Below are 20,181 nucleotides of genomic sequence, written 5' to 3'. Positions count from 1 at the left end.
TGTTTTAAGTATTCCTTTACACATTAAACTATTTCTCGACTTTAATCAATGCCTTCCGAAAAATCGAAAGCTAAATATAGAGCCGCAGCGAGACGTAGACGTAGACGGCCTCGTCAGGCGCATACGCGCGAAAGAGGAAAAGCTTCAACTATACGGGTGCCTCCAACAGTTGGGCCCATTCAAAATACATGCATCCAACAACACTACAGAGCAGAGCGATGAGTCGCTCATCCACGCAGACATATAGCCGACTCCTTTTGCGTCTTGGCAACGCGAATCCACGTCGTCGTCGTCGTCGTCGTCGTCGTCGTCGTCGTCGACGTCGCTACCGCGCGACGTAACAGACTCGCACCGAAGAGCGCGCGCGGCTGAAGAACGAATGGTTATGTACCCCCAAGCCAAGAGAAGCCGATCAGCTGTTACGACTGTTTACACTCGTCGGTTGCGCGCCGCGCGGTGGGGCGGCATGCGGCTCACACCGCCGCCGCCTCCACCGCGCTGTCGTCTATATAGGTACTATATAACGTCGCGCCTCTTGCGTTGACGCGCCGCGCGGCCAGTAGTATAGCCATCAGTGCCTCGCTGCCCATCGGCCGGCCGCGATCGTCTACTCAAAGTCTTTTATAATCATTGAATACGCTCGACCGAGCGCGGCTGTGTAGTGCGGCGCTTATTTTTCGTTTCGCCCTACGTTACACTGTGGTGGTGCCGAGGAGAATTTCGTGCTTACCCTGATACTGTGCGCTGTATGCTTTGTGCGGTGCCATGACGACTGCAAGTTGATTGTTGCTCAATATAGAGTATATAGATTCAATATAGTATATACACTGCGCTGGAGAGAGGAACTAACTCGCGGCTTTCTGCGGCGCTTGTATACCTATACACGCACATACACCCGCGAGCTGGAGTTTGATTTTCCCGGTCGGTGAGTGTCTCTATTTGTATTTTCGCGCTTTTCCCCGCATCCTTCGCACAGTGTGGAGGTCATTTTCGCATGTGTGTACGCGACGGTCGTATAAGGATTGGAGATATATGTGTAACGCACAGCGATTCGGATTGCAAGACACGCGCGCCGCGCTCGCCGGCACTTTTTACGCTGGAGGAATTTTTTAGCTTGCTTCTTTCGGGAGATAAGATTATTCGAAAATCGCGCAGAGTTTAGCGTGTGCGAGCGATCCGATTGGATTTTCGTATCCTTCGACGCATTGACACGAGCTTTAACAATCTTATTTGTCATCATATAATTGGTATTTCACGATCTGAATATTTAGTGAAATGATTCACGAAGCTCTCAAGGCTCTCGGCGGACACGCGAAATGAGCTCCCGACGCTTGAATTAATGCCTCGCCGAGACTCGCTTTATATTCTGGCGGCAATTTTTGAGCGATTAATTAGCGATGTAGAATTCATTGAAATTCGTGAAAATAGCTTACAATTAATAAACACGAGACTCGCTGTATATAAAATAATTGGCTTTGAAGATCGCGAGGCGCGAGAGTAATTTTAAAAATTTCATTCCATCAAAGTGCTCCGAATCGTAACACTTATACTCGTACATTCTTCGTTCTCGACGAGCGCGAACGTTCCTCTACTCGTGCACGCACTTTCAAGTCTCGGCATTAATCTTTATAGATTGGCTCTTATAATACGAGCCGAGAGAGTCCCATTGTACGGTTTGTATGGGACTCAACGAGGCTGAATCGGAATTAATAGACTTGCGCGTTAAGCGCATGTACGTGATGCGATGCCCTATATGGCTTACGTATAATACGCGCACGAGGCTCATTGTCCGATTATTTCCTTCGAATAAATTCCTCCACTCTTATATACTCGGCTCATGTCGTATTTTATGCAAAACGTAAACAAAGCGTCTGGAAAAAAGAAGAAACGAAATTAAAAAACGACCTTGTAACAAGCATAAAATTGCTTTTATCACGAAAACGCTGGCACGTGCTGTTCAGCGCACGCCCGATAACACACGCATGTATACAGCGCAGCGCAAAGCACGATGTACACGCAGTGCGCAAACGAATTCTCGAGAGCTAGATAGCGAGCGCGCACCTATAGTTCCAAGTAGGAGACTAGATCCGGACACCTCTTTCGCGGGCGGGAAATCCGAAGAATGCGATCGGACTTTCAGGGACGACGTCGAGGAGGATAGGCGCCAAGCTCGCTCACGTCATCTCTCGTCGCTCGCTATGCGCGCGCGCGCGCGCGCGCGTGTGTGTGTGTGCGTGTGCAAAGGGTTGCTCGCAAGCGCAGGACTCTATTTTCGACGTGAAAATAGGTTGACCGGCTATAACTCGAGCGCGCGCTCGACACAATCGCGCGACGCCTCTCGTACGGGGACTATACATAGGCTATGTAGTACAACTCGCTCGCTATAAAAACACGATGCGTCGAGCTTTTGCGAGCTCCTTAACCCTCTTGGTCCTTGGGAGCCTGAAAAGCTCATTTTTCTATACCGTTGGATTTCCTCCTAGAACCTGTTGAAGTGAAGCTTTCTCGATACAAAGGGGCAGAATTCAATTAATAGCGCACGCGGCTCGGCGCGTTTGATCCGCTGCACGTGGAAAATATGAAATTTGCACCGTAAGTGTTTCAACTGTAGATATGCGAGAGCCTGCCTATTTTTGAAACAGTGGCAGCCGCGGCGGTGACGGCGGCGCGTCATTGACAAAGCCGTTCTATATACTCGTGTGTGTTTCTATATATTGATTTTAAAAATAGATGAGAAACATTCCACACTGCTTCCGTAAATTATTTAAATAATGTTTAACCCCTGTGTTTTCTATATTAAATAGATTTTCCATGTAAGGCCGCGGCAGTCAGCGTTATACATCGTGTTGATGTTGGCATTGCCGTGCGAAGGTCGAAATCCGAGTCGCTCCTTTCTATACATGAATACGCGAACTATATATACCGTATATAGGTGTGCGGATATTTTTTATTCATCGCATATATGTATAGGTATACTCGTTTCAGGTTTCGAGGATTTTTGCTTTTCACCTTTTCAACGCGACCGGCAACTCTCTCAATGACACGGAGCACACCGCTCTCGATATGTTACGTATAATATTATCCATCGCGGACTATCTATCTCGAAAAAGCACTTAATTCCACGAGTTTCACTAAGCTCGTTTGGTCACATCGCGCATGAAGAGTATATTTAATATCCGCGCAGCCTCTTCCGGCAAACCTCGTAAATTTCTCTCTTTCTCTCACTTTCACACGCACACCTGCGCGCAAGCTTCTGTAGAGCCGACTGGCGGCCGATTATAAATAAGGCGAGGAGTAGGATATCGATTCTTCCGTGTCGGCCGAACTTAAAGGGAGAGGTGCGACGACAAACGAGAGGGAGAGGCTCGTCGCTCTTTTTTTTCAACCCTCGTATACGTGTGTCACAGTTGCAGTATACTAATAGTAGGCGCCGCCACAGCTGACGACGGGGCGAGTATCGCACGCACGCGAGCGCGGAAACGGGGGAGCGTCGAACCGTCTATACGGTCACGCGCTCTCGACAGTCACGTCTATTAGCGATAGGTCCGCACAGACAGTTAAATATCCGCGAGAGAAGAGCCGCGGAGACTGTTTTTCTTCGATTTTGCGTCCGTCGCGGATCTTGTTACCTCGCACCGGTTGCTACTGATTTATACGACGCCGTGTTATATTTTCCATACAATACATCTCGTAATTGCGACTTCTTGCAATTTGCCCGCCAGATTCAAATAGAGTGCAATAGCTCGCCGCTGCAGGAGGTATAGAAAAAAGGTGACGCACAAGCTGCCGGCGTTAATTAGCCGAAGCACGCGAGCTCTCTCGGCTAAACGTACGCGATCGAGCTATCGCGAAACGAACTACGCTCGGGATGTAATGAGAGTGTTATAAGTCGGACGGAAATAACGCGCCTGACCTATAACGATTAGCGAGCGTACATGGGTCAAGAGCAGATAAAATTGTTTTCCCTCAGCTCCTCCAAAGCTCCTTCCTCGCGTCGATCTCGAATCTCACACATGCGCCGAGTCTCGAGAGCGCACGCGAGGGTGTGTTAGACCCTGCGGGAAAAAACGACGCGTGCGTGTACGCGATAGATGGTGTTCGAGAGAGTTATGACGCCGTCGGCTTTTAATTACGCGGAAGGGCGCGAGGGAAGCTTTCAAATGGAAATTTCAATCGCCACCAATTAAATCGACAGACGGTTAACCATCGCGAGTATAATTTGACGAAACTGGTTTGTTCAATAACTATCCGCGAGATTTGCATCTAAACGATTCCGATTATTAGAAGATTGCATCGAGCAATGAATACATTTTTAATAACCCTCGCGCTATCGAGCTTTCCGACTATGCTTTTATAACGTGCTGTACAACTAATACAACCGCGATCTTTTTCTCGCGCGCTGAATGTATAACGTTGTGCGCGAGCGTCTCGCCGAGATGATACACCTCGCGTGCGCTCGTTTGAATAATGCAGACTTCCAAGTGTGCGCATCGTTCAGCGCGTCGTGCCGAGAATTTCGACAACTCGCGCGTTATGCAATTTGATTATTCTTTTTTTTTACTTAAAAAAAAAAAAAACTTGTGCGACACCATCGAGAAAATCCCTCTCCGATAATAGGTGTCGAAATAACGCTTTTCCGTTGCTTTGCTCGTTTATACTCTCGCGGCGGATGTGATTTTTCCTGACGTAACGAGCGCGAGCACGGCGTATAACGAGCTGTCCATCGCCTTGAATTATCCTAGCCATACACGACTTTTTCCTCGAAATTTGATATAAGTTAAATCCACGTTAATAATTCAACATCTCACTCGCTGCGCGCTAATTTAATTACGAGCAGCTGGCACACTAGCGAAAATAATCGTCGCGGCTCTGAATGATTAATTTAACTCTGTTTAATCGGCCTCTTTCTATTTCAATCCCAGTATAGCAGCAGCAGCAGCCCTCCCGAGAGAGGCGCGAACAGGTATAAATTTTTCATGCGCACTAACGCGACACACAGGCACACAGAGCTTCATTGGCCGCGTCCTCCTCCATTATGTGCTCGTGTGGAAGCCGTACTACTTACTATCTCCGTGAGGAAAAAGAGCGACTGAGAGGCACACTTCCGCGACTCGCACCGGAAATAGCTCGTGCCGATGCTTTCCGATCCTATATCCAGCGTAACCGAGCTATTCTTAGTTTTTAGGTGTGTGTGTGTGTGTGAGTGTGTGTGTGTGTATCACGGCTATATCCGAAATCGAAATAAAGCGCCGTGATAAGTCGTCGGGAAGCATTTGTCTACGAAATGAAAACGTTGCGTCGCGTCTATAACGTCGCAGGACACTTCGCTGTTTATCCCACGGCTCTAGGAATCGCATCACGCGCTTTCTCTCCGGCGAGCGGAAAATTTTCCATTGTGGCTTTAATTGACGAGCCTCTCGGCGCGCTTTGAGCGGGTTATTATATAGACACGATTTTCAGCTCCGTCGTCTTGTTCGTCGTCGGCGAGGTGCTGCTATATATACTTCGGACTAATTCACGTCGCTATATATTCTCATCTCGTTCAATCAATGGAGCAAACGTCGTCATCGTCGTCGCGTGCAGACGTTCCATCTGCCTCTCAGAGCGCGGGCAATGAGATCCGACGCTATATAATACCCGAGTCCTCTCTTTTCTTTTTTCAAAAGATAGTCGCTCTGTGTGCGTGCGTTTGCTTTCGCAGCCGACCCTTTGAGCTTCCGGGAGCATTGACCCTCGCGCGAGCGCTTTTTTCGCTGATTCGCGTTGTAACGTAGACAGCTGAATGAATCGAGAGAGCTGTGTGCGTAATATTTACACGAAGGTTTATTTTTAACGGATAACCCACTGCGAGATGACTGTGTCTGAACTATCTATAGATACGGCGTGAAAGCCACGTGTTGCATTGGAATTTCGTTGCGAGCTTGCGAAGCTTTCACGTTCCGCATTTATAACGTGTCTATAACCATGAATTGGAAAGTCCACGCTCGCATCGGAGTAACGAGCTGCTTCGGCGAAGATAAAGATAAGATAGTTACACGCGTCGGAGTAGGAAAGGAAGCTCGTTGTCGTCGTCGGCGGCGACGTATGCTTATTAGGGTCACTCAGTCGCTGATTGCCACCCAAGGTTCTCGCTGTTTAGGCATTTTGACGTGCGCGCGCTCGAGACTGCAGCGATGGGACGAGAGCCAGAGAAACGAACACCGACGCCGTTCATTTCTGGCTCTCGATTTCGCGAGCTCTCTCTCTCTCTCTCTCTCTCTAGCTGTCAGACGTCTTTTTGTATAGTCTCGACGAGCGCATCAAGTAGACCGTGGAATTTGAATTACGCGCTTGTTTTGGCGCCGCGTGAAAAATTCAAAGAGATTCCCGCGGTGCTTCGCCGCTGTCAAAATATCGTGTTCTCTTAAATCTTCGCTCTCTTTCTGCCTGTGTTGTATACGGTTTATTTAGCACATCTCTCTGCGGTTGTCTTTAGAGGAGCACTCGGCGTTTTATCGGTCGTGCGAAGATTTGGACGAGCGCCGAGAGACGCGAGATGACGCGAAAAAATTCAAGATTATCATCGCCTTGACTTTCGGCACCTTGTTTCTCGTCGTAAATATCAAGATCGTTTTAATGGCTAATATAAAAGACGCTTTTAATGCCGTTTTAATGAATTTATACTTTTCTGCGATGAGAGAAAAATCACGATTTCAAAGTACATTCATAACGTCTCTCTTGCGGTAATTGGATAATACGCGCTGAAACGGAAATCTCGCGATGTGTCAAGTTATAATGCAGAATTATGCTTCGCGCTTCGGAGCGCCCGAAGACTATAATGCTCGTCAGCTGAGATTATAGATATACGCATAGTTGTGTATTATACAGTGGAGGAACCTCGCCGAAGAATATTTATATGTATTACGCACGCAGTACGAGTGCGTCAATGGAGGCTTTGTCCTAATCATTGCGCAATTTCCTCCGCGCGCGCGGTATTGAAACGTTTCAGGACGCGTGTCATTAAAGTCGTACGAACGATTTCCATATAAATGAAAAATCTCGGCCCACAGTCAAACAAAAGCAAACTTTTATACTACTCTGCGATCCTTCGACAGCAACAATATAAGCGCCAGGGCGTAACCCAATTCGTATATACAGTTGCACGAGGCCCGACGTCCACTTTGTTTCTTCTCTTGTGTGTGCGCGCGCGCGTGTGTGTGCCAGTTGCGTCAAATTCCGCGCGCAATCGAGCTCGAAAAAAAGCATTAGGTATATATTTTATACAGTCGCGCAGATTCCCCGGGGAAATTTTCGCGCTCTCCGTGGCAATTCCTTTCGCGGAGAGGCGACACGTGTACTTGCGCCTCAGGCACTCAACGCGGTTTGAATTACTCGTATACGAGTTTACTCGTCAAAGTGCTATCGATCACTCGCGGCGCGAAGGACACATCCGACGCTGTTGCACTGATTATAGTGATTCCTGTTTACAGGATTCGCGAGAGGAGCTGAATTTGCGTCAGCTACTGCGCGGCTGTTTTTCAAGTGTCCAAGGATACACACATCGCGTCGGGATTGTTGCGGACTGTTGCGTAAAGCCAGTTCGCTTCACTGAGAATAATTCCCTTCCATTAATATCGGATCTACGGGGGGAATCCTTTGCCGTGCACCACTTACAGGAAACAATCACTTTAACGAGAATGAATTCTCTTGTCATTATTTAATGAATATGTACAGGACACGTATAGTGATGAAAAATTAATGCCGCGTATCATAAATCGCGATAAATAGCACGCTCGCGGGGATTAACGATGACATAAATAGCTATAATTATATATGGCATTTGATCATTTTCTCGCAATCTGTCAGTTCGCATCGCGCTTCCAAAGATACACGCGATTAAAAATAAACGCCGGCTTGACAAACGTATAATATGTTTCTTATATCTGTTCGACTTTCCGTTATGTTTATTATTAAAATACCAAAGCAACAATATTTATACGAGAACGAGACGCCTCTTTGGGATTCAGCGCAATAGGAAAACGCAGCGCTGAAAGACTTGACAATTCTCTCTCCCCGCGGAGCTTTATGATCAAGCTCGGGCCAACTTTCGGAAACTCGAAAAGTTATGCGCGCTCAGGTATATAAGCGGCGCCGGTGAGTTTATCTCCGCGCGGCAATTTCGCTTCATTCAGCAGCGGTGCGTGCAGGAGTATAGGCGAGGCGCTTGCGGAGAACGAATTATTGTTAGAGACGCGACGCTGCGAGCTGAAATACATATAGTGCGCAAGGACAGAAAGCGCGAATTGGTAACTAGACCGCTGACCTACATTGACTTGCGAGCGCGTGGAGTCGCGATATGTTTGAAAAATTCGATTGCCGTCAGAGCCGATGGGACGTGGAACGCTTAGAAGCGCAGACAGTATCGCACGAAACGAGGGAGAGCACACACTCGTCGCACTTCTGTTGCGCAATAATGGCTCTCCGCATTATCGGCGTGACGCGTGTGCGTTATATGCTACATGTGAGGGAATTTTTTCGTCAGAGAGAAGCACGAGGCGTTGTGTCATTCTCTCGCACGTCGAGACTGCTCCTCCCTTTTGTCGGCGACTGAAGCTGCGCGACCTTTATCGATCGAGTAGTTTGGACAGAGATTTTGACAGGCTCATTGAATGAAATCATTGCTGGAGATTTATATAGAGCTTTGTCTTATCGCGATAAAAAGTTGTACAGAAAAAACAAAATGTAGTAGAGATAATAAGAGTTATTTAGCTTTATAATAGTTTGAAGAACATTGTTAGTGAAATTGGCCCCTTGTGAAGTAAAGAGGCTTTCAAAAATTGCATCGCAAACGAGTGGATATTCGTTAAAATACCTTACTCGCGGATGCAGTTAAAATTTTTAACTAGTGTCAGCATCAGTACCCTCACTATACGTTCATTGAATACTTATGCTCCTCTAGACAAGGATGTAACGAGGCGCGCCGGAGCGCTCGATTATATGGGTTCGAGGGGCCCACTCGTATGCAGGTAGCATAACTCGGCCAGCCATCTGGCGGCGAGACGCTGCACCGGCACAGCCGAAATACGGAGCCGTCGCTGAGTCGGCGATTTTTTATTGTCTCGTTCAATTTTTACACTCGCGAAGACTAATTGATAAATTTCACAAAAGCGAATATCACTAACGAGCAAAGTTCATCGGTATAGATTAGAATTTGTCTGCCGAGAGTGCAGCACTGCTGTATCCAATCTCACTGTACGGATTGCAAATAGACTTCGGACTCGGGTTAAAATTTGCATCTCGTCCATTCCACTGAACGTCGACGACGACGAAAAAAGCGGCGATCGATATGCAGGACTTTTTATTGCCCCGTCGAGCGGCCTGTATACTATATATATATGCGATACATCAACGCGGCCGTCATTGACGCGGAAAAAGGTGGTTTTCCCGCGCGGATGATGAATGGCACCGAAAACTCTTCAAGAACTCGGGCGTCAAACCTTCGATGCGTCACGCGTGCGAAGGTCGTGGCCACACGTACACGAAATCCGCGTCGCTCGTCGGAGCATGTGCGGCGGTGGAGCTATCGCGCGCGGTCAGTGTATTAACCGCAAGCTGAGATTACGCGCGTGGATTATACTATACGTCGAGTTTTTCTCTATTAGACGTCGGTCGAATGCATTTTATATGCTTTTACTGTAGTGTGTGAAACGTGCTGTTCGGTGTTATTTGTAGTTTCGTCGAGTTAAAAATGGCGCGTTTGCGCGGGAAATTTGATTTTGCAAGTTTGGACCCTTATTGATGGTTGAATCAAATGCATCAACATTTTTATAGCGGCTTATCGCAGGCTATAGCGCAATTCATATACCTTCTACGTGATAATGAAGCCGACACGCTCAGTGATAACCTGATTTTGATTAAGGATAAAAAATGATATGTTTCACCGCTGCCGTTTATACGACTTTGTAAGTAGCGGACTGCTGCTCGCATTAGAATTTGTAAATGCACTTTTTTATAACTTTGAGTTTACTTTTCTGAAAGATCATTCGACGTTATCTTGACGCAGTAAGAGCTTTTTTCTTGATCGACAAATCGCGCTATCCATGTTTCATTTATAAAAATCTTTCGAATAATTAAAATGTTGCAGTCGATGCCGATGTTTTAGAAAATCTTTCACTCATTCTACGCACTTCTATGTATGACTAATGATTCGATTTCATTGATCGAAAAGTATCCAGAAATTATAACATGAAATAAATCAAGCGAACAAGTTCAAAGGCTGTTGAGTGGCCATAAGTTATTTTCGTGTACATCCATCAGCCTCTATATACCACGAGAAATGACTGAAATAATAATAATTATCGTTTGCATAATGTCCGATGACACTGGCGATAAGGTTAAACTATATAGTACTTGCGTAAGAAATCGCTGCGTATACGATTGCTCCGAAAACTAAATTTAGATCTTTCATTTTTTTTTAACAAGTATATGTCGCGCTGTAAAACCACGACGAATCACACAATTTTAACGAGCTTCGCGTAGTCGCAGAGTCTATCGAGTTTACTAGTCAACTAAACTTAGTTTGTTGAAGTACGGAGAAAAGAGGTATAATAAATCCTCGGCTTTTATCAGCAGCACATTTTGTAACGAAGGTTGCATCAAAAGCATGTTACGAGGTTAACGCTACCACAATAAAAGCAAACGAGATCGCGCCGCCGATAAAAGATTTTTTTTTTTGCTAATTCTGAAACAACGAATATGACGTGTGTCGTATACAACCTTGCGTTCAAGAGACTGAAATACGCATTCCTGTATCCGAATTCTCGCAATGTTTCGTGCGCGATAAAACTAGCAGAGCTATAATGCACGAAGTGTATAAATATATATATATATACACGGTTTGAATTTGGAAAATACATGTCGCGGACAGTCGCGAATTGCGTCAAGGTGGAAGATAATCGAGGCAGCGCACAAGCTCCGCCGTATAGTAAAATAAAGGAGAACAAACACACAATGTATTTGCAAACAAAGCTTTTGCGGCTCGCGTATAGTATTAATACCGGTATGGGGACGACGTTAAAGTTACGTAAACAAAATTATGATGGGTATCGTCTTCCCCGCGCAGGTAATTAAAATCGAATTGAAACTTCTACCCATTATTGTAATATCATGACCCATAAAGCGTTATCTCAACAAACAATATACAACGCGCGTGCGATTGTAAAATTTATCAAACGGCCCTGTAAATTCCATTAATTCAGCCTTGAGGCAATCTCAAGCTTCAGCGTTACAAGGAACAGTTTTCACACAAACAAACACTCTCAATAATTACTCACGTTATATTTTTAAACATACGCAAACAGGACGACGACGCGCCGGAACTGTAACCGAAAAGCTCATTTATCTATTCTTATCAGTCGGCATTCCTAAGCCGCTGAGCTTTCTCACGCGCATATAATGAAAAAGCCCACAACATCACTTCCTCCTCTCGACCCATCGCGCAACGCGCGGTAGACGTGCATACAGCGAATCGTGCACAAGGATCCATCGACGCATCTCTTTCGACGGGCAAAATTACATAAAGCCTCGTCTCGCCGTACACGCGCGCGCACACATTCGTAAGAAAATTGGAAAGCGCTTCCCGAGCATAAGCGAAAGAATGAGCGATAAGAAAGAGCGCAGTGTAATAGGTACGCGCAGAGGGGGAAATCTCTTATCGCTCGCTCGCTCGCTCGCTCGCTCTCTCTCTCTCTCCATCTCAAGAGAAGCGAACTCTGTGCCTCTCGTCGTCGTCGTCGTCGCCGTCGCCGTCACCGTGGTCGTCGTATAGAGATTGTCCGCCGCGGTGTGGTGTGCGCGCTTCCTCTATATCCCTCTTTTTTCGAGCAGGTATAGCCGCGCACTGCACGTACGCGTACACAGAACAGCAGTCGCGGCTGTCCGATCAGTCGAGAGTTCGTGCAAGCCTCGAGAGCTCGTGTCCGTCGCTGCGATAGATCTCGCGCATACGTGCATACGCAGGAATCGACGCTGATTTTGGCGGTAACGTACGCACGCACGTGAGTTTCTCTCTTTCATTTTCTCTCTCTTTGCGCGAGATTCTCTTGCGGACTTTTCTCCGTGGTTGCGTAACTTGGCCGCGCGTAAGAGACGGCTAAAAATAGCTTGCGCTTTTTTCTCTGTTTTTTGTTGTCTCGATGCGGCTTTTACGCGGAGCGCTGTAACTCATACAAAATATTCATGGAATTAGGTATAGCACACCACGTACAAGAGCGAGCGCAAAAGTCCTTCGAGCGGCGATCGCAAGTATATCCCCTTAAAAAATTCAGCGACGTCCAGAAGGCTACTTGTATGCATCCATTGAAAAGCTGTCCCGTCGATAAAAAAAAAGAAGAAAATAATCAGAGAGACCCCCAGACGCGGAAGTTATATACTCGCTCGCGCGCACACAACACGTATAAAGACATTAACCCGGCGCGCGACGAAGGGAAAGGCTTGCGGGAGGTCAAAGCCGACGAGTGAACCAAACGAGATACGCGAGAGGGACGACGCCCTGTGCCGTATACATACATATAAGTATATACGAGGGACTATACATCGCGGCTTCGTATATACGTATATACGTGTACACAGGCGCGCGTGTATAGAGAGCGCAGCCGAGCACGTGAGCCGGTTACACCCTATACTGATGCGCGACAGCGAGACGGCACCGAATGGAATACTCTCGGTGATTTCCGTTCCTGGCTTTTGCGAGAATACGAGACCGATTGCTCTTGCTCATGGGATTTTTCCATGTGCGTATGGATCCTGAACTTCTCGTGGGTATAGAGAGTGGATTTTTCTGACTTTTTTCCGTGCATGAGCTGGAATTATTTATAGTTGTATCTTTCGGCGAATGTTAGGCGAAATTCATAAGGTTTCTTTTTATACGCGACACTTTTCGCGGATTGGAACTTACTCCCACGCCTATCATTCGTCCAGTTCAAAAAGCAGCGAAGCATTTCTTTCAATTAAGTCCCTCTCTTTCTCCGTGGGGGCTTCGTCACCAGCTCTAATGTAAATGTCGGGCTCGTTTCCTTATCTCTGCCGATCGCCTGCGAGATAAGACAAGACAAGGGAAAAATTTATGTAATAATCTCGCGCGCAGCTTAAACTTCTCCCGAGCAAATATTCCGCTTCTTTTTCTCTCATTCCCTCGTACACGCTCAATTGCGAGTGCGTTTTAATAAAAAAAAGCGCGTGATCTTATTAATATACGTTTCCCCCGATGCGCGAGAAACAAAAATATAGCTACAAGTGTCGAGTAGCTTTTCTGCGATGAGCTTGTTGCGCGGCGAAACTTCAAAGTCGGCTTCTCGAGCCAATAGAGTATGAAACCGCAGCTGCGTGTGCTTTTGTCACATGATTCTCTCCTGCATCGTCGTTTGCTGAAAATCGTGTAATGATTCGCTCTGACGTCGCGGGACGTACAAAGATAGATTCGTATTATTGCTGTATCACGAGCTTTTGATTTCATTAAGCGCAAGATTCGTATCTTTGAAAATTTATTAATTCATTTGAATCGAGTCAAACAACTTGATCAACATTGTTATACTATCAGTGATTCTTTCTCTCCAGCCATAGTAAATAGGCTAAAACAATAACACTTCTCGTTATACCTGGGCAAACTCATTCCGGTTCATCCGTGATAAGATTAGATCGGACAAGATACGATCGAGTGTCCGCTAGAGTGACATTACGTTTTATCATGTGCTTAACAGCTGATTTCCAATTAATTTATGGTTGCCGAATTGCTACCACTTACGTTGTAAATTGATGGTTCTTTTTTTCTCGTCCAATCTCGCACCGCGCCTATCTTAGAGAAAATCAGGATTATACGCCGTCGAATACAGAAAACAATCGCTCAAACAAATGAAAAGAACTGAGAATACATCACAAGCTTATTATATTAATTAAGAACACGCCGCGGAGATAAAGCAGCGCGTGCTTCTCTGCACACAGAGGTCGTACTCTATATAGTTATACACCGTCGTACCGAGAGCATTACACGTCGCTACAATATAATACTCCCGCGCTCACGCGGTGAATAAGCAGCGCGTGACAGACTCAATGGACGTAGTTTATCTACGATTAGTTGATTTGCAGCGTGACTCGAAATAACACATACCTTCGTGTAGGTCCTGCGACGTATAAATACGTTTAAATAAATACGTATAAACACATCGGGAGCTGATAACGATTGATGAATAATTTCGGACGCGGAAAACTTGTATGTTTTCCCGGCGAATGTTATTTTTCGGAAAAGTCTCGCCGCGCGAGATAGCGCATATAGTTCTCTCAGGCGCGCCGTAAATCCTGCGCCTTATCTTCGAAAGCCGAGTTGTTCGGTTATACTCGCTAATTGCGTTAGCGAAAATAACGCCTCCGCGCGCGCACTCGAGAACTCGATTTGGCAACGTCAGATGAGCCAAAAAGCATGTGGTATAGAGGAAAGAATCCAGTCTAAACTTCAGTTCTTCTTTCTGTTGCATGTGTCCGCGCGCACAGTAGCCTGCGCTGCAGTAGAGGACTCGTGTATCACCGGCGCCAGCCTCCAGTCGCGCGAAGATGGGGGCGATGTTCAGGAGCGAGGAGATGGCCCTGTGCCAGCTGTTCATTCAGCCGGAGGCGGCTTATCTCTCGGTGTCGGAGCTCGGCGAGACTGGGACCGTCCAATTTCGCGACGTGAGTATACGCGCACAGCTATATATTACGCATCGGGGAGATAAACGTTCACGAGACCGCGCAACGTGTTCTACAGCTCAACGGGGACGTGAACTACTTCCAAAGGAAGTTCGTCAACGAGGTGCGACGATGCGACGAGATGGAGCGCAAGCTGCGCTACATCGAGGCCGAGGTGCAGAAGGACGGCGTGCCGATCGAGGACAACCTGAAGGAGCTGCCGAGGGCCCCGAACCCCCGTGAGATCATCGACCTGGAGGCCAGGATCGAGAAGACGGAGAACGACATCCTCGAGCTGAGCCAGAACGCGGTGAACCTCAAGAGCAACTACCTCGAGCTCATGGAGCTGCGCCACGTGCTCGAGAAGACCCAGGTCTTCTTTACCGAGGTAGCTAGTTCTAGTTCAGCAGTTAATGATTGAGCGACACGGCCTGTCGTGTAATCGGTGCTCACGTTTTGTCGAAGAATCAAGGTTCGCTTCTTCTTCTGTACCAACAGGAAGAGGCCAACGACTCCATCACCCGCGCCCTCATCAACGAGGAGATGAACCAGATACAGACGGCTTCCAGTCGGGGACGTCTCGAGTAAGTTGGGTCTCCTATCAGTGCGGTGCAGGCGAGGGGACAGCTGGACAACGCGGAGAGCGGGACCAGAGGAGCTTCTCGTCGAACGCTTTTTTCTATCTCTTCTTACGTTGCAGGTTCGTCGCTGGGGTGATCAACCGCGAGCGCATGCCGGCCTTCGAGCGGATGCTGTGGCGCATCTCCCGCGGTAACGTGTTCCTGCGTCAGGCCAGTCTGGAGAAGCCCCTGGAGGATCCCAGCACGGTATGGCGTATAATACTCTCGACTGTCTTGATTATCGGTGTATATTGTCACGCTCCGTCGTTCCGATTGTCAGGGCAACCAAATCTACAAAACTGCCTTCGTCGCCTTCTTCCAAGGTGAGCAGCTCAAGAGTCGCATCAAGAAGGTCTGCAGCGGCTTCCACGCTTCCCTCTACCCCTGCCCCAACAGCCACTCCGAGCGCATGGACATGCTCAAGGGAGTACGCACCCGGCTGGAGGATCTCAATCTGGTGACTATCCCACTTATGATTTTACGGTCACGAATTGAGTACGCGGTTGAAGTAAGCCCAGCTGTCGTTCCCAGGTGTTGAACCAGACGCACGACCACCGCCAGCGAGTGCTCCACAGCGTGGCCAAGGAGCTGCCCATCTGGACGGTCATGGTGCGCAAGATGAAGGCCATCTATCACACCATGAACCTCTTCAACATGGACGTATCGAAGAAGTGCCTTATCGGAGAATGCTGGGTACCGATCTCCGATCTGACCGTCGTGCAGCACTGCTTGAGCGAAGGATCGGTATGCGTCCTGTGATTTACCTAATTCCGCTTGCGCGCTCGCTTCGCGGCTATACGAGATACTAAATTGAGAAAATGAATCTTCCAGCGCCTCTGCGGCAATTCCATTCCCTCGTTTCTGAACGTAATCCACACTGACGAGGATCCGCCCACCTTCAACAGGACGAACAGGTTCACGCGTGGTTTCCAAAATCTGATAGACGCCTACGGTATTGCCTCGTACCGCGAAGCCAATCCTGCCCTTTACACCATCGTGACTTTTCCGTTTCTCTTCAGTATCATGTTTGGCGATGCTGGCCACGGTAATGACCCCCCGACACTTGCTTTTTCCTCGTATTGCGCAGTGTTGTATTTTTGCTTCTCATCGACCGATCCATCGACATTGGCTGCGTACTAACGATCTTTCTTTGCAGGTCTCATAATGTTCCTGTTCGCCCTTTACATGGTGATCGGGGAGAAGAAGCTGATGGCCCAGAAGTCCACCAACGAGATCTGGAACATCTTCTTCGGCGGTCGTTACATCATTCTACTCATGGGCCTGTTCTCCATATACACGGGAGTGATTTACAACGACGTGTTCTCCAAGTCGACCAACGTCTTTGGTTCGAACTGGTACGTCAACAAGTCCGCCTTTCCGAACTTTGAAACTCTCAGCAAGACGAGGCTGCAGTTGTTGGATCCCAAGCAGGCGTACATCGATTATCCGTATCCAGTCGGTATGGATCCGGTCTGGGCGCTGGCGGAGAACAAGATCATATTTTTGAACTCCTACAAAATGAAGCTCTCCATCATCTTCGGAGTCGTTCACATGATCTTCGGCGTCTGCATGAGCGTCGTCAACATCATGTAAGTATTGAATTACTCTCGTCGACTTATAACCCATCGTATACATAATTGTGGTGCATATTTAATATAAACTATGTTTCTGGCTCCGACAGGCATTTCAGAAAATACTCGAGCTTCTTCCTCGAATTCCTGCCACAGTTGATATTCTTGCTGCTGCTCTTCGCGTACTTGGTTTTCCTCATGTTCCTCAAGTGGGTGCTCTACAGCACCGCGTATGATGGTAAAGCGTTATTCATCATTTCACGTGGCTATATGATACGATTAGTCAGTGACGAGAAATCTAATTTTGAATTTTCTCCGTAGGCCAATTCTCCGAGAGTTGCGCTCCGTCGATTCTCATAACCTTCATCAACATGATGCTCTTCGGCAAATCGAAACCCCCGAAACCTTGCAAGGAATTCATGTTCGAGGGACAAGAGACGATGCAAAAAGTATGCGTCTACGCAGCGCTCGTCTGCATTCCAATACTGCTTCTCGGCAAGCCGCTTTACTTCGCTTGCACGAGGAGGACGAAGAAGGGCAAGGTCCACGTAAGTACAAACGCAAAGTCATCTTTTTTCTCCCCTCGTCGAAACGTATAACAGTTGCTGATGGCACCATCAATCCGTACTGTTGCAGACGAACGGCCTGGCCCCCCAGGACATCGAGCTTCAGACGAACGGCGTACCCAGTCCAAGCGACGCAGTGGCCGCTAAAGATTCCCACGACGATCACGAAGCCTTCGGCGAGGTGATGATACACCAGGCGATCCACACGATCGAGTACGTGCTGTCGACGATATCGCACACCGCCTCGTACCTGCGTCTCTGGGCTCTGTCGCTGGCTCACGCCCAGCTATCCGAGGTGCTCTGGAACATGGTGCTGCGTCAGGGTCTGCAGGCCGAGGAAGAGAACAAGTGGATGAAGTGCGGCTTGCTGTTCCTGGCCTTCGGCGCCTGGGCGTTCTTCACCCTGGCCATTCTCGTCATGATGGAAGGCCTGTCCGCCTTCCTTCACACCCTGCGTCTTCACTGGTAGGCCACTGCCTCTCGCGACTATAACGTTTAACTGAATTTCGGTAAGAGTACGCGTGTACAGGAGAAAGTCACTGTTTATGTCTCGTCATTTCAGGGTCGAATTCATGAGCAAGTTTTACGAGGGACAAGGCTACGCCTTCCAGCCATTCTGCTTCAAGACGATCCTCGACGCGGAAGACGCGCCGACGAGCGACGACTAGGGGCAGGAGGAAACTAACCGGGGGAGACAAGGCGTCTCTCCCGCTCAAGCCTACGAGCGTAGATTTGCTGCTCCCTCTTGGTAGGATTGGTAGGATCACCGACAAGGGGCTGTTCGTGCATTCGACAGACGTACACGCTCGACGTGTGCTCGCACTCGAAGAGAGAGACTGATCGCTTTCCGATTCAACGCCTTTTTCCGATTGACCATTTGCATGAGATTCTCTTTTCGATTCAGCTGTATATCCTCTGCTATCCTGTACTGTACTCGGTGTTTCGGCGTTCGAAAATACACTGTGAAGCGACACAGGTTTAATTCCAAGGGATTTGTTCGATAGACGGTAGGGGATTTGGCGAGAAAATGTATATGCGTATAAAAAGAACGACAGAAAAAGCAATATCCGAGGGCTTTGCGCGAAACGAAGTATTATAACACACATATCAAGGAAACGTTGAAATGCCGATATTTTGTCTAAAATGCAGAGAAGAATCCATGTAAACCTCCCCCACAGACCAAGCACAAATGCTCATGTATTTTTTGTAACTTTCGACGTGATGTGTCTTGTATTTTTATGAACTATTGTTATCAATGCAGCCGATGTAATCAGGCATCGTTTACGACCTATATATTAGAATACATTACGCATGGATTTTCGAAGAGAAGAGAGAAGACACAAGCACGACTATATAAACGAAAAATCAGTAAATTGTATAAAATGTATACATGTATATGAATATATTGCGAGAACGTATTTTTGTATTTCAAAGCCCGATTCCAGGGACATAAGCCGCGATCACGTGATTCGTTATTTTTCTATCTACGATATAATAACTGTATATAAAGTGTATGTACATGTATAATTCTTCGAATTCGAATGCACTGACGATTAAAACAAAATCTGACTGTCTATACTCATTCCTTACGAAATTCCATAATTATTATATACGCTTTTTGATATTATATATTAGTATTTAAAAAGAAGAGAAAGCGATGCAGTTTAAAGCTAAAGACCATCGTTTTTTATGTTATTTTTCGCAAGTTTTCGTATATTCTATATGATAAACTGTGAAAATAAACGAATTTATCAAGAAGAACCAGTTGACAAAGCAATCGATCCTCAATTAGATTCATGTCTTATTATTCTAGCCTTCTTTTTCAGTTTTCAAAAATTTATCCACGATCTCGGCGGTATATCGTTCGATCTAATGCTTAGGAATAAAATATCCACTTCCTCTACAATAAAGATATACCCCGCGTAGCATAGTTTCAAAAGTCAACCACACCACAGTCCGATTATCTTTCACCCCTACGTGTACTCCAGGTCTCCGTAAATTCCTGGCATTTATTAATTACCCGCAGCTGATAAAATCGCCGGAGATCGATCTCGTGAGATTCAGCGAGCTTTACACGCGCACACACGCTAAACAGTTGGCACTCGCGATCATGGAAAAGTCAAAAATCCCGGACAAACTTGCAGCCCAGCAGCTGATTTTTATCAGGCCTGTCACGAACGGGGCCAATCACGAAAGGCCTTCACGCCTATTGACGCAACGTGTGCAATTACACAGTAGGGTATTTCTTATACCGTTTTATTTTTCAACAATTTCGAGCTATTTTCCCGGCAAATCAAGCTCATCCGCGCATTTTGTTATGGAGCCATAATAATAGAATGCATTCGAAACGCAACGAAGAAAATCTCGTCGCTTTCACAATTTCAAATCAAGTTTTATCGCCAGCCATGAAAAATAATGCCCGTCAACGAGCGCGAGAGAGGGAGAAAAGAAAAGTCAGACTCTGCGCTGCAGCTTCCGGAATTCAACGACGCGCGCATATCACGTGCATTAGCAATCCGCACGATTTACTCTCTCTCTCTCTCTCTCTCCGCGACGTCGACTCGTCGGAAAAAAGAAAACCATCGCCGTCGTCGTCGTCGTCGTCGTCGCGTATTTCATTTCTCGTTAGCGATTTACTACCGCAGCCGTGTATAAGAATCTCGCGTTTCTCTCAGCGGCTGTAAAGAGATACGGCTATACGCGCCCCGCGACGCTCGTAAAATTTAT

At 47.1% G+C, this 20,181-nt stretch overlaps 1 protein-coding gene and 1 non-coding gene across 9 annotated transcripts; one reads left to right on the top strand and one right to left on the bottom strand.

Moving 5' to 3' along the window:
• Positions 1-38: 38 nt before the first annotated feature.
• LOC100121052 (V-type proton ATPase 116 kDa subunit a) lies at positions 39-19,018 on the top strand. 8 transcript variants are annotated; one of them, XM_001604586.6, is made up of 13 exons: positions 39-925; positions 14,527-14,700; positions 14,777-15,085; positions 15,163-15,281; positions 15,398-15,524; positions 15,598-15,774; positions 15,849-16,061; positions 16,149-16,362; positions 16,474-16,906; positions 16,999-17,126; positions 17,210-17,436; positions 17,525-17,919; positions 18,017-19,018. In XM_001604586.6, the coding sequence occupies exons 2-13, from the start codon at positions 14,584-14,586 to the stop codon at positions 18,120-18,122; spliced, it is 2,565 nt and encodes an 854-aa protein (XP_001604636.1). In that variant the 5' UTR covers positions 39-925; positions 14,527-14,583; the 3' UTR covers positions 18,123-19,018. The 8 variants fall into 8 exon arrangements, with proteins under 8 accessions (XP_001604636.1, XP_032456316.1, XP_031788196.1 ...); XM_032600425.1 differs by having other exon boundaries at positions 40-925; positions 15,196-15,281; XM_031932336.2 differs by having other exon boundaries at positions 40-925; positions 14,524-14,700; positions 15,196-15,281.
• On the bottom strand, positions 8,806-8,949 carry LOC116417753. The gene has a single exon (XR_004228015.1). It is a non-coding gene; the product is annotated as a U4atac minor spliceosomal RNA (small nuclear RNA).
• Positions 19,019-20,181: the final 1,163 nt, after the last annotated feature.

The sequence above is a fragment of the Nasonia vitripennis genome, chromosome 5 (genome assembly GCF_009193385.2).
Source record: "Nasonia vitripennis strain AsymCx chromosome 5, Nvit_psr_1.1, whole genome shotgun sequence".
Classification (NCBI taxonomy): domain Eukaryota; kingdom Metazoa; phylum Arthropoda; class Insecta; order Hymenoptera; family Pteromalidae; genus Nasonia; species Nasonia vitripennis.
This window is presented reverse-complemented; position numbering and strand designations above follow the sequence as displayed.

Excerpts from the sequence above, each read along its gene's own strand:
- LOC100121052 (XM_001604586.6), top strand. The coding sequence starts at position 14,584 with ATGGGGGCGATGTTCAGGAGCGAGGAGATGGCCCTGTGCCAGCTGTTC. Across the intron at positions 14,701-14,776 it reads GGACCGTCCAATTTCGCGAC|CTCAACGGGGACGTGAACTA; the intron begins GTGAGTATACGC and ends CGTGTTCTACAG. Across the intron at positions 16,062-16,148 it reads ACTGCTTGAGCGAAGGATCG|CGCCTCTGCGGCAATTCCAT; the intron begins GTATGCGTCCTG and ends TGAATCTTCCAG.